The sequence below is a fragment of the Tursiops truncatus genome, chromosome 1 (assembly GCF_011762595.2).
Source record: "Tursiops truncatus isolate mTurTru1 chromosome 1, mTurTru1.mat.Y, whole genome shotgun sequence".
Taxonomy (NCBI): Eukaryota; Metazoa; Chordata; class Mammalia; order Artiodactyla; family Delphinidae; genus Tursiops; species Tursiops truncatus.
The window spans coordinates 98,382,772-98,398,853 of NC_047034.1; the positions used below are offsets into that span (position 1 = coordinate 98,382,772).

Consider the following 16,082-nt stretch of genomic DNA (forward strand, 5'->3'; position numbering starts at 1 on the left):
ATGAGGTCAACGTGACCTTTCTGCTTCTGCCATTTTAAACAATTTCTTCAGCTTAAGGTGTTAAATACGCCAACGTGTCATATTTTGGGGTAGCATGTCCCTGAAACCCATCAAAGCAAAGACTTTGCCATTCAATTTTCTTTTTTACAATAATGCCTAAAAAGTGGTCCTGATAATTAAAATAGAACGCTACTATGAATAACACATTCTGAATTTCAGAATTCTCAGTTTCTTTGTTTGCTTGGTTATTTGTTCTTGTTTTATTTTATTCTAATTTGTAAAGCCTTTCCCTATGAAGCCGTATCGACCACCTTTTAAGTGTAACATGAATGATTATTACTTATGAAACTAAAAAAAAAAAACAACTTGAAAAAACTAGAGGACACAGGAAGTTTTTCAAATGTCCTTCAGTTTACTTGTTTGCATTTCCTCAGAAGAGACTGGTACAAAGCAGTTTGGAGTTTATAATAGCTGTGAAAGCATTTATTGTTCCAAGGCTAATTTTAACCTGTGATAAAGATTGCTTTTTGTATTCAATTGAATGTGATATCCAGTAATTGTTTGTCAAGGCTAAGTGCTGTAGGACATAATACATTTTTTTAAATTGTGTTTTGTAATTATAATGCAAGCATCTTTACAGCCTAATATATGAAAGAATGTTATTGAGTTGGGGTGTTAGAATTATGAAAAAATAGACTTTAAACTTTATTATTTCAATTATTAAATCTCATGGCTGCCTAACTTACATTTAGGGGAGTTTGACTTTGTATATTTGCTCAGATGAATGATTTTTTGTTAGCTGATTGGTTTCACAGATTCTTGGCAGAAGTAAACTTCTTTTTTTCTCCCTCATATTGCATCTTCGTATTTTAGTCAGTAGAATATTGCTGGGGAGGATTCCCTAAGATAGCCACAGCATGTGGTTTTAATATGAGTTTGAGATTATCCCAAAATCATAAATTTGTGTCATGGATGGAAAATGTTCAGAGAGTAACATTTCTAATCTGAAAGATTTGCATGTTGAATGTTTTATAGTTTTAGGATAAATGACGTTTTGCTATCCTAATCAGTGGTGGCTGAAACTGATGGTAGGGATCATGTCATACAACCTCATTATTTTCTTAGAGGGACACTAGAACCAGTATTTTCTAAAATGTACAGAGCTCTATATCAACAGAGGTGTTAAGGTTGAGGAAGAACACACCAATCTTAGGGTTTTAGATGGCTTACTCTAGAATACTTCCACCATGAGGTCTGCATCCTATCAGTTTTTCTTTTTCCTGCTTGATATATTTTTTTGTTTTACTTTTTTTAAAACCATGAAACATAGCATGCATACCAAAAAAGTATGTGTAATTTAGATATATAGTTTAAGTAATAATAAAATGAGTTTATTATTTCTCATTTCACAAGTTAAGATGTAGAATATAAGACATTTCTGTACCTTTGACTCTATGCACCCCTCCTCAGTTGCATTCCTTTCTCTTTCCTCTAGAGGTAGTAACTTAGATTTTGGAATAATCACTTTCTTACTTTTGTTTGTGTTTTGCCACATATGAATCCCTAAATAGTATATTTAGTTTTGCCTGTTTTAATACTTTATATAAGTATGACCACACAGTTTATATTGTTATGCTTTTCACTTATTGTTTAATCTTCTGTTTTTCGCATTTATTTTAGTTGAATTAGCATTAGTTCATTCATTGTCACTGCCATATACTATTTGCTCATCATTCCTTTTATTTGAAAATGTCTTTATTTTATCCTCATTCTTTTTTTTATGTTTTATTTATTTATTGATTTATTTTTAATTTGGGATCCTCATTGTGGTGGCTTCTCTTGTTGCAGATCACGGGCTCTAGGCACGCAGGCTTCAGTAGTTGCAGCATGCGGGCACAGTAGTTGTGGCACGTGGGCCCTAGAGTGTGTGGGCTTCAGTAGTTGTGGCACATGAGCTCAGTAGTTGTGGCACATGGGCTCTAGGGCACATGGTCTTCAGCAGTTGTGGTGCACGGGCTCAGTAGTTGTGGCTCATGGGCTCTAGAGCGCAGGCTCAGTAGTTGTGATGCATGGGCTTAGTTGCTCCACGGCATGTGGGATCTTCCCGAACAGGGATCGAACCGTGTCCCCTGCATTGACAGGCGGATTCTTAACCACTGTGCCACCAGGGAAGTCCCTATCCTCATTTTTGAGTTATAATTTTGAAGGTATACAGTTATTCTCAGTCAATATTTCTTCTTTATAGAAAATAGATTACTCTCTTTTGACTTCCACTGGCACTGTCAAGAAGTTCACTATCAATCTGCTTTTCCTTGTAGGTAGTCTTTTTAACTTTGGTTCCTTTTTAAGTCTTCTCTTTGCTTTTAGTGCTTTATTTACTACAAGGTACTAATTTTATTTATTTATTTATGAAGTAAAATTGACTTACAATATTATATTAGTTACAGGTGTACCATGTACTGATTCAATATTTTTATACATTATGGAATGATCATCGTGATAAATCTAGTTACCATATGTCACCATACAAAGTTATATTATTGACTGTATCCCCTACGCTGTACATTACATATCTGTGTCTTATCTATTTTATGACTGAAAATTTGTACCTCTTAATCCCCTTCCCCTATTTTGCCCATCTCCCTATACCGCTTGCCTCTGGCAACCACCAGTCTATTCTCTGTATCTGTGAGTCTGTTTCTTTTGTGTTGTTTGTTGTTTTTTAGATTTGACAAGTAAGTGAAATCATGCAGTATTTCTCTTTCTCTGTATGACATTTCACTTAGTATAATGCCCTCTAGGTGCATCCATCTTGTTGCAAATGGCAAACTCATTCTTTTTTATGGCTGAGTAATATTTCATTGTGTATACATGTCATGTCTTCTTTATCTATTCCTCCATCAGTGGATACTTAGGTTGCTTCCATAACTTTGCTATTGCAAATAAAGCTGCAGTGAACAGTGGGCTACATATATCTTTTTGAATTAGTGTTTTTGTTTTCTTTGGTTAAATATCCAGAAATTGCTGGGTCATATGATAGTTCTATTTTTAATTTTATGAGGAACTTATATATTGTTTTGTGGTTGTACCAATCTACATTCCCACCAACAGTGCATGAGCGTTCCCTTTTCTTCACATCTTCAACAATGCTTGTTATTATTGTCTTTTTGATAATAGTCATTCTGACAGGTATGGGGTGATATGCCATTGTGGTTTTGATTCGCATTTCTCTGATGATTAGTGATGTTGAGCATCTTTTCATGTGTCTGTTGGCCATCCATACACCTTCTTTGGAAAGTGTCTATTCAAATCCTCTGCCCGTTTTTTAATCAGGTTTGTTTTTTGTAATTGAATTGTATGAGTTCTTTATGTATTTTGGATATTAATCTCTTATTGGATGGGCCATTTGCAAATGTCTTCTCCCATTCAGTAGACTGCTTTTTGTTTTCTTGATGGTTTCTTTCACTGTGCAAAACTTTTTAGTTTGATGTAGTCCCATTTGTTTATTTTTACTTTTGTTGCCCTTCCCTGAGGAGACAGATCCAGAAAAATATTGCTAAGACCAGTGTCAAAGAGCTTACTGCGTATGTTTTCTTCTAGAAGTTTAATGGTTTCAGATCTTATTTAAGTCTTTAATCCATTTTGAGTCTATTTTTTGTATGGTATAAGATAATAAGTCTAGTGTCACTATTTTGCATGTAGTTGTCCAGCTTTCCCAACATCATTTATTGAAGGGACTGTCTTTTCCCCATTGTATATTCTTGCCTTCTTTGTTGTAGATTAATTGACCATGTAGGTGTGGGTTTATTTCTGGGCTCTCTATTGTTTTCCATTGATCTGATGTGTTTTCCTTGAGTTTTTTGGTGTCCCTGGATCTGAAGACTGACATCTTTCATTAATTCTATTAAATCTCTGACAATATATATTGAAATATTTTCTCTTCTGATTGTCCCCATTATCTTCTTGTGAACTCCAGTTAGGTTTCTCCTTTAATTCTCAATCTGTGTTTCATGTCTCTTTACCTCCATCTCATTTGTCTGTGCTACCTTTCAGGTAATTTTCCCAGATATATCATCAGATTGACTACTTCTCTTCATCTATGTCTAATCTCTTATTTACCCCCAACTATTAAGATTCTTTTTTTTCCCAATTATTACTTTTTTTTTCTAGAAATTCTTTTTTTTATATTTAAAATTTTTATGGTAAGTTTTGAATTTCTTATTCTTTGATTATACATTCAAGCCTCTCTTTTATTTTTCAAACGTACTAAACTTTTACACTCCATATTTGAAAATCTCAGTATCTGTGGGGGATTTTTATTTTGCTTTGTTTTGTAGATTTGATTTTATAGCTTTTTCTTCCTACTGACTTTCATTTATGATGCCTTTTTTCCCCTCATTTGATTAGTAGAAATCTATTGTGAACTCACATCCCTGGGGTAAAATTTCCTCCAGAGAGATTTTGACACTGCTTCTATTAATTATCTGAAGACACTATGGCCAAGAGCCTTTTTTTTTTTTTTCCGGTACTTGGGCCTCTCACTGTTGTGGCCTCTCCCGTTGCGGAGCACAGGCTCCGGATGCGCAGGCTCAGTGGCCGTGGCTCACGGGCCCAGCCGCTCCGCGGCATGTGGAATCGTCCCGGACGGGGACACGATCCTGTGTCCCCTGCATCGGCAGGCGGACTCTCAACCACTGCGCCACCAGGGAAGCCCCAAGAGCCATTTTTAAACCAAATTTTCAACTTGTGGTTTTGGGACCCGCACAAGTTTGTAGTCTTAGGAGAGAGATTTTTTTTTTTCTCATCCAGTATTTAGGCTCAAATGGACACATACACATCATTACTATGTAGCTGTTCTTTAGCTCAGAAAATGAGAGCATAACTTTTTGGAGGCTTCTTGTCACACGACCACCGTGCTTGTGCCCTGACTATGTGGCTCTCTCAGATGTTTCTAAGCCATTAGAACTCAGGCTGTAGGCCACCTGGGACTGGCAGAAACCTTGAGGGTAAATATCACTCTACAACTGGTTTGCCTTGTGGATCTCTGCTTGGTTGTCATTTCTGATCTCTGAGAAATTTCCTTATTTTGACACAGGTACAGTTGTGCATCTTTTGCTTTTGCTTTTTCATATCCTGTCAGGTATTTTTAAATGAACTATATTGTGAGGGCTTTCTCTCAATATCTTATTAATCATAATGCAAAGATGGAGAATTCCTGTCTGATTCTTTTAGATGTCCCCTTCCCTAAATAATAGCCATTTCATTTACAGTGGCTTCTCAAGTAAGACCACAGCATTTATACAAGTTTTATAAAAAGTAAAGTTTTTTTTTTTTAACATTTATCATTTTCAATGAAAATCCTCCCCTGATACTTGAAGATGTTTAATAATTATTAGAACTGACTCATGCTTATACCTTCACAGCTGCTGTTTTGGGCCCTAAAAGATTTCCTCAAAGCATATCACATGATCATCTTATGAGCAGGCCAGCAGAAATTTCTAAGTTAATTACAGTTTGGCAGAGTATATCCAAAACCTCTTATCTGAACAGTGAACCCAATAATTTAATCAGTCTGTCTGCTGATTAATCACGTTCTAATCCATCTGATATCAGCACTGAAAAAGCTCTTCATCTGTTTCTTGTAAGACTTATCTCTGTGAATGCACAGCTGCTGTGAGCTATTGGTATTAATAACTTGAATAAGAGACAGAACACAATGGATTCTCAAAGCCTGCAGAAAGAAGTTTGAACTCTTTAAAACAGTCATTCAAGACTCTCTAATTTGACCTAACTCTATGCAATCTTCCCATCCTAATTTCCTGTCGAGTTCCCAGCTTCAGCCCATGCACAGTTGCCTGAACTTTCACTTCTACTTTGTCTCTAAAGTTGGTGAATTGATGAATGAATAAATATTTATCAAATATCACATGTCAGCCATGTGCTCTATTATGTCATGTAATATCCTACAACCTCTCTGTGATATAGTGAAGCCATTTTGATAGATGAAAAAGTCAAAGAGCAAATCAAATTACTTTTTAGTGTCCTGTGTGCAAAGTTATAAACTCCTTGAAAAGGGGGAAGAGGAAAGACAAAAGGCTACAAATCTGTGACCCAGAATTTTACCAGTCAGACACGAGTAAAATTCAAAAATTAAATCTCCATATTTGTGCATTGTGAGAAACCATATCTTCTAGATGTCTGACACTATCCAGGAGGAGGAAGACAGTTGGCCCCAGGTGTGCACTAAGAGCATGTGAGTAAAATTCCTTCCTTGACATAGACATTCAGTCTATTTAGTTTCTGTTCATCATTTCCTTTTTAAGCCTAATCAGGTTCTAAATCGTTTCCCTAATTATTCTACTGCACAATGGGCTGTTGTTTGTTTGATTTTCCTCTTGCTCCCTCCACTGTCTTCCCTTTCTTACATAGGGTAGCCATTGGTCGGTTCTGTCCAGCCCAAGATTGAGATTAAGTGCACCCCAGGCCATTTGTGTTGACAGTCGTCAGCACACCAGCACACTGGAAATACAGAATTCCCAATGTGTTCTAAAACATGAGAAGGTTTCAAAGGGTTCTTAGGACTTTGATCTTGCAAAGTTTGGGGCCACAGGAATAAGAAATGGATTATCAAGGTTGATTCAAGACTATGGAAAGTTTAATTTCACTAAATGATAATAATTTTGTCTTTTTGCAGCCATTTTCCAAGTTAATGACACTTTATGAATGCCCATATCGTAATTTCTTCTTTCTAAGGTGAACCTGCATAGACTAGTCCTAGGTAGAAGACTTGTTTAAAAAGACTACTTGTTCAGCTCTCAGTTACTACATCTTTGTTTACATGAGCATCTGTGTGAATCCTGCTTAATTCTACCCTGCTAGATACAGTTAATTAGACAAACAGTGACTATCAAACCCAAGTAAGCATGTCAGAGTCTCTGCCACAGGGGTTGGTGGGCGTGAGAGATTACAGGTTTTGGGGAGACACTATACATCTTGTAACTTGGGACCTGTCAACAGGCCTGTGTTCTATCATAAGAACTGAGACAGAGGAAGCCCTCTGTAGAAAGAGAAAAGAATGAAGAGATATGCAAATAGAAGCAGAGAAAAGAGACAGAGAAACATTCCTAACATTCTGGCATTATGTAATACATTTCTTTTCCTTAAAGCTCATATGCCACATCCCACTTTTAAAAGTTAAGTTGTTCAAGTTGATTTATTTTTCTTGCAACTAAAATTAGTACTAATTATTATCATATACATCAAATGTTAAATCACTAATAATTTTATTACTCATATCACATAAATACATCTAGATTCTAGTCTCGTCTCTAATGCTCACTAGAGCTGTGCAACAGTGGACAAGTCACTTTAATTTCTCTAAGACCTGGTTGTAGCATTAACTGCATGATGACAGAGTTGTGAAGATCAAATACATGATCTATGTGGAAGATCTGTGCTATACAAATCTAAATTACTATTGTTTCTGCATTTTCAACACCACTGTTTCTCTGATAAATTATTTTGTATTTGTAGGATAACGTTGGTAATCTTATTTACTGTGATTTCCATGTGGATAGACAGCTTTAAAGTTCCTGATGACAAATGGGTAAATTTTGTCACTAATTTAGGTTTTGTTTTTTTGTTTTTTTTTGCGGTATGCGGGCCTTTCACTGTTGTGGCCTTTCCCGTTGCGGAGCACAGGCTCTGGACGCATAGGCTCAGCAGCCATGGCTCACGGGCCCAGCCGCTCCGCGGCATGTGGGATCCTCCTGGACCAGGGCACGGACCCGTGTCCCCTGCATCGGCAGGCAGACTCTCAACCACTGCGCCACCAGGGAAGCCCTAATTTAGGTTTTTGAGCACTATCATTGTATAAGATACTAAGATGGAAAATTGATGTATTAAGAAAAGATTCTCATCCTACCCATGTCACCCCTCCAAAACAACCAAGTGGAAATTATTCTGACCCTTATAAAATTTATTTTATGGAGTAATCAAATATTAATATACTTAGTTCATGAAGAAAATAAAATGTTAGAGGGTTCTTTCATAACAGTGGAGTTGCACTAGAAACTGGGCCACTGTTGAATTTTATTTTACTTTTTGCTATTACCAGGGTAACAGTATGCCAGATTTATAATGATGGAATCATATTATGTAACAGGATATTTGTTGTTAGATTTATCTGTAAAGTGAGTCTACTCTTTTATGGAATAATGAATACTTAAATCCCACTTATATAGAATATGATATATTTTAGAGGACGATCTTTCCTGCAGTGCATTACATTTTTGAAATTCTAGTTATTAAAACCAAATAATTAAAAGAATTTTGGATAAAAAACAACCAATTCACAGCAGAATCTTGGAAATTAAAAAGGAACAAATATCCCTAAGATTTAAGTTACAGGTTTTCAGGTAAACCAACAAACCTTTAGCGATAGCTTATAATAGTATTCACTATGCTAGCACAAAGCTCGTTAAACAGATTTCTCATTCTACCATGTGTTTCTACAGTTCAGGAATAAAGGTTCTTTGAAACTGCATATCACTAATACTTTTAGAAAGCCTTTGTTGCCCCTCATCTCCAGTTTCTCCCCCAGCATCTATCTACTCCAAAAAGTAACAAAAGTAATTGTTTTAAATTATTCTCTTACTTATTTTTAATTTCATCACAGAAATATGTTTTAGGTATCATATTCTTTATTTTTTTACATCTTGCTCTTTTTCACTCAACAACATATTTTTAAAATTCATCTGTTGTAGTATAGTAGCTGTGGTTCACTGTGCAAATTTTATTTTTCATTTTCAGCTACCATTTTTAGACCCCAATTCTTTTCCTAGTTTCTTACCAAGTCATCTCTGCAAAGTTTCCTTTTCCTATTCATTGAGCCCATTGTGACTATCTTACTCCAGCAGTAACCATGGAAACAGCATGGTTTTTTTTTTTTTAGGATAAGAGAGGTCAAGTAAATGAACTTAAACAAACAAATATAATCAGCCTATTTACCATTTCAGTCTCTTTACTAGTGCTGAAAAATCACTATCATCACTTCAAATGTTAAGAGGTCACTAGCACTCCATTTTATAATGGTAATTACAGAATCACATGAAGCAGTGATATCACCTAATGATTTCTTATAAATAAACATCAATTTTTTAAAATGTCTGAATATTGCTAATGTACTGAACACTAGAACTATGGTGATTCATCTTCTTTGTTATAGAGAATAAACTCTTATCTGTTCTAACTATTCTTGAATATGTTTATTTTGTTACATTAACTCCCTAAAGCAATGCTAATATGATTTAGCTGTTAAATATTAAAGCAAAATATCATCTTGTAAAATCATACTCAGATTCTAGTATTCCCAGGTCAAATGCTTTAGTAAGTTATTGCCCAATTATTGAAGCTCTAACTTTAATCAGATAACCAAGGATAATTTGTTATATCCAAGTTTTCATTCATCTTTCACTTAATTTAAAAAGTCTAAGTCTCAAGTCAGTGGAGAAGGTTTTTGACAAAGTAGTGGTAAATATGACTGAATTTGGGAAACAAAACCTAGAATAAAATTTATATTATTGATTTATCACCGGATGACCATATTGGAATTTTGGCACTTTAGTTGAATTTGGAATATGCTGAACTTTTTAATTGCTGCGATGGTAACAATTTACTCATGGATAGTTGACAAGTTATACACAATAGGTGGCTGTAATCTGGGCCATTATTAAGAATCTTTTTCTTTGCTTAAGGAGAGAGAAAACTGACCTGTATAGAGAGGCGCTACCTGTCATAAATCAACATAAATGAGTAAACAATCCCTGTCATACAGTAGATAAAACTTCCCTTTGATTTGCCTTATACTTCCTGTTGGATCTTGGTTAAAGAAATCATTGATAATCCTCCCAAAGTATATTTACAGTTTAACATTGGATTATAGAAGAGGAAATAAAACAATCCCAACATTAACAATAAATTTAACTCACAGTACACAAAATCTCTAGTGGAAGAATTTGAGGTTTTAAGGTATCACTGAGGGGAAACATTTGAAGAAAGAAGCATTGACTTGACTGTCCTCCAATTAAATGTTGTCATCTTATTGACCCTTTTGGCTGTTGTGAGTTCTTGGCCGAATTGTTATTAGGAGGAATACTGTAAAATAGCATATGGCTTAAAATTCCTGGACTATTGAGATTTTCCTTATTTAGTATAGCTGTGATTCTTCCACTCATCTTTTTTATTTTATGATATTAAAAAGATATCTACACATTCTATGAAGATATGGGCACAGCCTAGGGCACAGATATAAGAGGCAACTATAGTTGGTTAAGGTCCTGATAGGAAGAAATCATCTTATCAGGACTTTAACCTAAGAAATCTCTTAACCCAAGAAGTCCTCTAGGTGGCCATCGACCAGGTTAGGAATTCTTATCCACTTGAACTGGAAAAGCATAAGAGTTGGTTTATATCTGAATGGGGCCATTCTATTTGGATCCTAGAGATCAGATAAATCCAGCAGCCTAAGGTCAACAGTCAGAAAGGTCTTAGAAGCTACAGGGTGATCAAGTTCAAATATGCTTTCTGTCATCAAAGATCTACAGTAGGCTAGGATGGGGAGAAGTGGAGTAATGGGCAATCTGCATCACTGCATGCTGGTATCGGGATCTAGCCATAGTGTGGGGTGGGGGACTGTATTCAAAGAAGGTGTCCCTGAGGGATCAGGGGAAGCAAGTGAATGGTCTGGTAGGAAAGGATTTAAGCAAAGAACGAGTTCCTAAAGTTTGACTATAAGCCCAAACTCATTTGTTTGTTCAGCAACAGAATGAGGCCAGCAACAAATACCTTATAGTTCCTGCCTCAGGACAAGACCTATTCTAGTGCCTAGGGTTCTAGTTTAGGTTCCTTCATAAACATTATTTGAAACAACAAGGACCTACTGTATAGCCCAGGGAAGTATATTCAGTATCTTGCAATAACCTATGATGGAAAAGAATCTGGAAAAGTATATATACATATATATGTATATGTGTGTATATATATGTATATATGTATATGTATATATATATATATATATGTATATGTATATATCTGAATCACTTAGCTCTACACCCAAAACTAACACAACATTGTAAATCAACTGTACTTCAATTGAAAAAAAAAGAAAGAAAGAAAAATGCATTATATGAGCACTTACTAAAGGCGAGGCTAGAAGATGGACATGTAATAGTAAACAAGATATAGTTCCTCCTCTTCAAAAGTTTACACTCTACTGAAAAGTACTGACAAGAATATAGACAATCAACGATACAGAGTGTAAAGAGTACCAAATGGGGAATGGTACTCTTTTTTTTTTTGCGGTACTCAGGCCTCTCACTGTTGTGGCCTCTCCCGTTGCGGAACACAGGCTCCGGACACGCAGGCTCAGCGGCCATGGCTCACGGGGCCAGCTGCTCTGTGGCATGTGGGATCTTCCCGGACCGGGGCACGAACCTGTGTCCCCTGCATCGGCAGGCGGACTCTCAACCACTGCGCCACCAGGGAAGCCCCAGGAATGGTACTCTTGGTACCATTGTTATTGTTATGATGGTGTGAGTCAGAGCAGCTTAAGACTTGATGGTGCTGGAGAGATCAGAAAAGATTCCTAAATAGACTGAAGTCTAAGCTAAGACCTGAAGAATGGGCAGGAGCAGGGAGTCTAACACACGAGTCAGTTTTGTTGAATAAGCAGGAAGTGCCACTTCCAATCGTAGGGGTTCAGAATTAGCATCCCCAAAATGTGTCACTTTGGCATGAAGGTTACTTTGAGATAAAGGCAGTCAAGATCCTGCAGGTTCAAGAGAAACTACTGCCCCTCCTTTAAGTACCTAGAAGAATTTAAATTTGGGATTTTTCCCAGAAAAGAGTTATTTACCTAAGTGTCTCCATCTATTCAACAGGGCAAACATCTAGTTACCAAACATCTACTCTTCTTCTTATTGTCCTATAATGACCTTTCTGTTCTTGGAAGCCCCAGATCCCTATCTCTTTCCTTAGCTCAGGATGGCATTTATACTTCATTTAACCTTTCTGTCTCTGAACCTCTCATGTATGTGGGGACTCTGACCCTCTCATGTATGTAGGATTCCTGTACATATGAAGTTAAATTCCATTTCTCCTGTTTATCTCATGTCAATTTAGTTCTTAGACCAGCCTGAAGAACCTAGAAGGGTGGGGGAAAGTTTTCTTCCTCCTCAACACAAGTCAATAAATTACAAAATGGTCATTTAAAACAGGTGCCTTTTCATTTGTGGAACTACCCATTGCCAGGGCGCATGACTTGGTAAACTGAATATGGACTCTCTTCACCTCCTTGGTCCAATTCTCCTGTGCAGAGCACAGACTGTGACCTAGACTGGACTTATCTAGGTGAAGAAAATTTAGAGTAGAGGGGATAGCAGAGGAAAGGAGGAACTCAAGGCTTAAATGTATGTCTCTTGAAAATTGAAACCTAAGAGAAAATCAGCCTAATTTGAATGAAACATTTCTAGAATTGTTTTCTCAGACCGTGACAGCATGAGAGTACCTACCTGGCTGAGCTGCACAGAAGCCACCAGCAGGTACACAGAGCACACATTTAAGCATTTGCCAAGATAGAAATTGGACCCACTAGGCTTGAGCTTCCTGGGGTGACTCTACTTGTCATTTTACCCATTAAGATCGTGTAACATGGTTTCACAATAGCAAATCAAAGTAAGGCTGGTGGTATTCCTATGATTACAATAAAATTAGAATGGCTTAATTAGTAAAACATTAACTGGCAGGATTCCTATAAGTAAAAATGTACATATTTAAGGTGGCTTATTGTAACATTTATAACATTTATTTTATAATATACTAATTCGTATGTAAAAGTGAATGTAAATTGCCAGAAATTAACATGCAATGTGAAGAAAAGTCCTTTTATCCTCTGCAACTGTAGCATTTGGCAGATTCAGGAATAAATAATCTTTTGTGGCAAGGGTATGCCTTATCAAACATATGCAGATCAGCACTAATTAATGCTAATTAAGGTTTCCTGTCTATCTAGTTGGAAAAACGTCCAAATGTTATGAAATCCAGTTAGTATGCCTATTACGCTAATTGTTTTATATGGGGTGGTTCTTAATTAAAATATGTAAATTGACCTTAATTGCTATATACTAATGGGGGTTCATGTTATCTCACTAAAAGTGACAAGATGGTGAGGAGGGGTACTTAAAGGAATAATTCTGATAGCTCCTTAACTAAATGACCTTTACTCAAAATTAATTTTAATTGGAAGCTGGCTAAAGAAACATTTTTTTTGTCTGTTTCTTTTTAGTTTTTAGCAATGTAAGAATGTTACTCTTCTTTGTTAATACAGCTTTAGAAGCAGTATGGATCGTTAATTACACTTAACAAGCAAGTTAATTTGACTGTTTACTGTTTATAGTTATCAGGAAGTTATTGATATCCTCATTTCAGTCTTAGGAAAAATTAGTTCTCATTGAATGTGAATTTATGGTTAGAATCATATAGGTAAGTCAACCTAGTTAGTTTGTTAGAATCTGTGTTAAAGTTTGATGAGCCAATAATGCTAATATGTACTCCTTAGCTGATTTATATTGAAATTACTTTTTAGAAAAAAAATCTTTTTCTTTACAAACATTAACTCTTATTTGAGTTAAAATCTCATTGGAGATGCTTAGATTAAATAGACTGAAATGATTTTCTTACATTTTACTTATCGCATTTTTTTTTTTTTTTTTTTTTTTGCGGTACCTGGGCCTCTCACTGTTGTGGCCTCTCCCATTGCGGAGCACAGGCTCCGGACATGCAGGCTCAGCAGCCATGGCTCACAGGCCTAGCCGCTCCGCAGCATGTGGGATCTTCCCGGATCGGGGCACGAACCCGTGTCCCCTGCATCGGCAGGCGGACTCTCAACCACTGCGCCACCAGGGAAGCCCTCGCATTTTTATTTATTATTTAATTGCAGACAAATTAAAGTGTGTATGCCCAAAACCAGTGTAAATGAATTTACATATTTTTCCACTATGCTAACCTTACAATTATACGAAGTAATTTAAGTAAAGATAACAAATATTTTATTTTACTTTTTCATTTGAAAGTAGTTTATGTTCAACTGTAATTTAAAATATATTAAAAATGTGAGGCAGGACTTAGTAGAATACTGTCATATGGAAATGAGCATAGAATGAAGATAACAGTTTTTCCTTTGTAGAAAGGAGACCCAATATCTTTATTCTTTCAACAGGACATAGTGACAAATGTTTCACCCAGAATCATCCGGGGGACCACCTCCGGCCCCATGTATGGCCCTGGACAAAGCTCCTTCCTGAATATTGAGCTCATCAGTGAAAAAACAGCTGCATATTGGTGTCAAAGTGTCACTGAACTAAAAGCTGACTTTCCAGACAATGTAAGTGTGATTTAACGTCTAAAACAAAAGAATTGGCATAAGTTGGTGAATGTTTATTTAAACATCCAATTCATAGGCTTATAAATATTAATGTGTATAATATATTTTATTAAAGAATCTGCCAGTTGCTTTGCTGATGCATAGAAAGATGAAAAAGAAAGAAATGCTCAAGAACTCATAAAAATCTGCACAATATGAGGCTTTATTATAAATGGGTGCCATGTAGATGGAAGAAGTATCTACATAAGCAGGAGGAAGAGAAATGAAATACTCATTGTATTGAGTTGGTTTTCACTGTATGTGGCTAGTATTTATGAAGGTGATGACCTTAGGAAGAAATTGCAGACTGTAAATCATTTTAAATATAAAGCTGAGGCAGAAGCAGAATTTCTTGTATAGTTTAGATTTTTTCAGTGGGAAATAACGCACCAAACACCTTTATTCTGAATGAGTCAACTAGCCTTTATAAAATGTTTTTTTCTTCTAAAGTACTATACACAAATATTACAGTAATATCAGGCTTATGTATGATATTTCATTTTTTTCTGGATTTTATATATTGCCTATATTTTTTTAGTCCACAGATAGTATTTTCTCTTCAATAATTGGTTAGTGTTGTCTTTAATGTCATTCATTCATTCTCCTCCTCCTCCCCCCAGCCCCCTTCACCATACACACACATGAACACACACACATTTCTCTCTCTCTCACTGAGCTGGTGGTGAATTGAGGTTGAAGTTTGGGGCGATGTATGTTTGCATTGTAGAAAATATTTCAAAGACAAATGAGAACACTTCAAGTATTCTAATAATAAATATTTTAAAATCTAATGAAATTTGTGGATGTTTGCCCACAAACTGATAAATCAGGAAATTTTACGAAGGAATTTTAGCTATCACACTATCACCTAACTCATCAAGTTTCTTTTTCTGTTTTAGAAGGCTCTAATTGTTTCAAAATTCTCTCTTATCTTGAAACAAAATATAATCACAGAAGATACAATTTATCTTCCTCAATTCAACCCTTCAGATGTGAAGGGAACTATAAAGGCCATCTGAAATCTATAGCTTCTGCTCAGGAATTTTTCACTTCCTGAGCTCGATGTTGCAATTATCTGTTTGCACATTATATAATCAACTCTAGTAACAATTTTGTTGGACTATTTGTGTTTAAAAGAATCCACATGTTTTGGGAAGCTTTTCTCAGAATGACAAGGACAAAAAGTGGTCAACCATAGAAATAATTATTAATATATTTTTAAACAATCTACAGTGTTAAGTAATACTATGCTAGGTACTGAACATGCAATAAAATAATAATAAATGGTAATAAGTGTGAGCACTTACATAGTATTCACTCTGTGCTAGGTATGGTTATAAATGCTTTATGTATTTTAACACTCATTTAATTTTTCAACAACTTTATAAGATAGGTAGTATTATTTTCCCCATTTCACAGATGAGGAACTGAGGCACACAGAGTTAAGTAGCATGCATGCCCAAGGTTCACAGCTATTATATGGTGAAGCCAGAATTTGAACTTGAAATTTGATTTTAGCATCCATGCTCCTGTCTAGTAATAGTGTTCACTAGTGCACCTGCTTATATTGCAATATCATTTCAGTCCCTTAAAGGCTCAGTGT

The 16,082-nt window shown here is 35.8% G+C and overlaps 1 protein-coding gene across 3 annotated transcripts in view; it reads left to right on the plus strand.

Annotated features, from left to right (window-relative positions):
- DPYD (dihydropyrimidine dehydrogenase) overlaps positions 1-16,082 on the plus strand; it is an 810,457-nt gene that overhangs the window by 459,301 nt on the left and 335,074 nt on the right. For all 3 annotated transcript variants that reach the window (XM_019919998.2, XM_073810605.1, XM_073810614.1), the window contains one exon: positions 14,276-14,440. In XM_019919998.2, the coding sequence (XP_019775557.1) occupies positions 14,276-14,440 (165 nt within the window). The remainder of the gene's footprint in view (positions 1-14,275; positions 14,441-16,082) is intronic.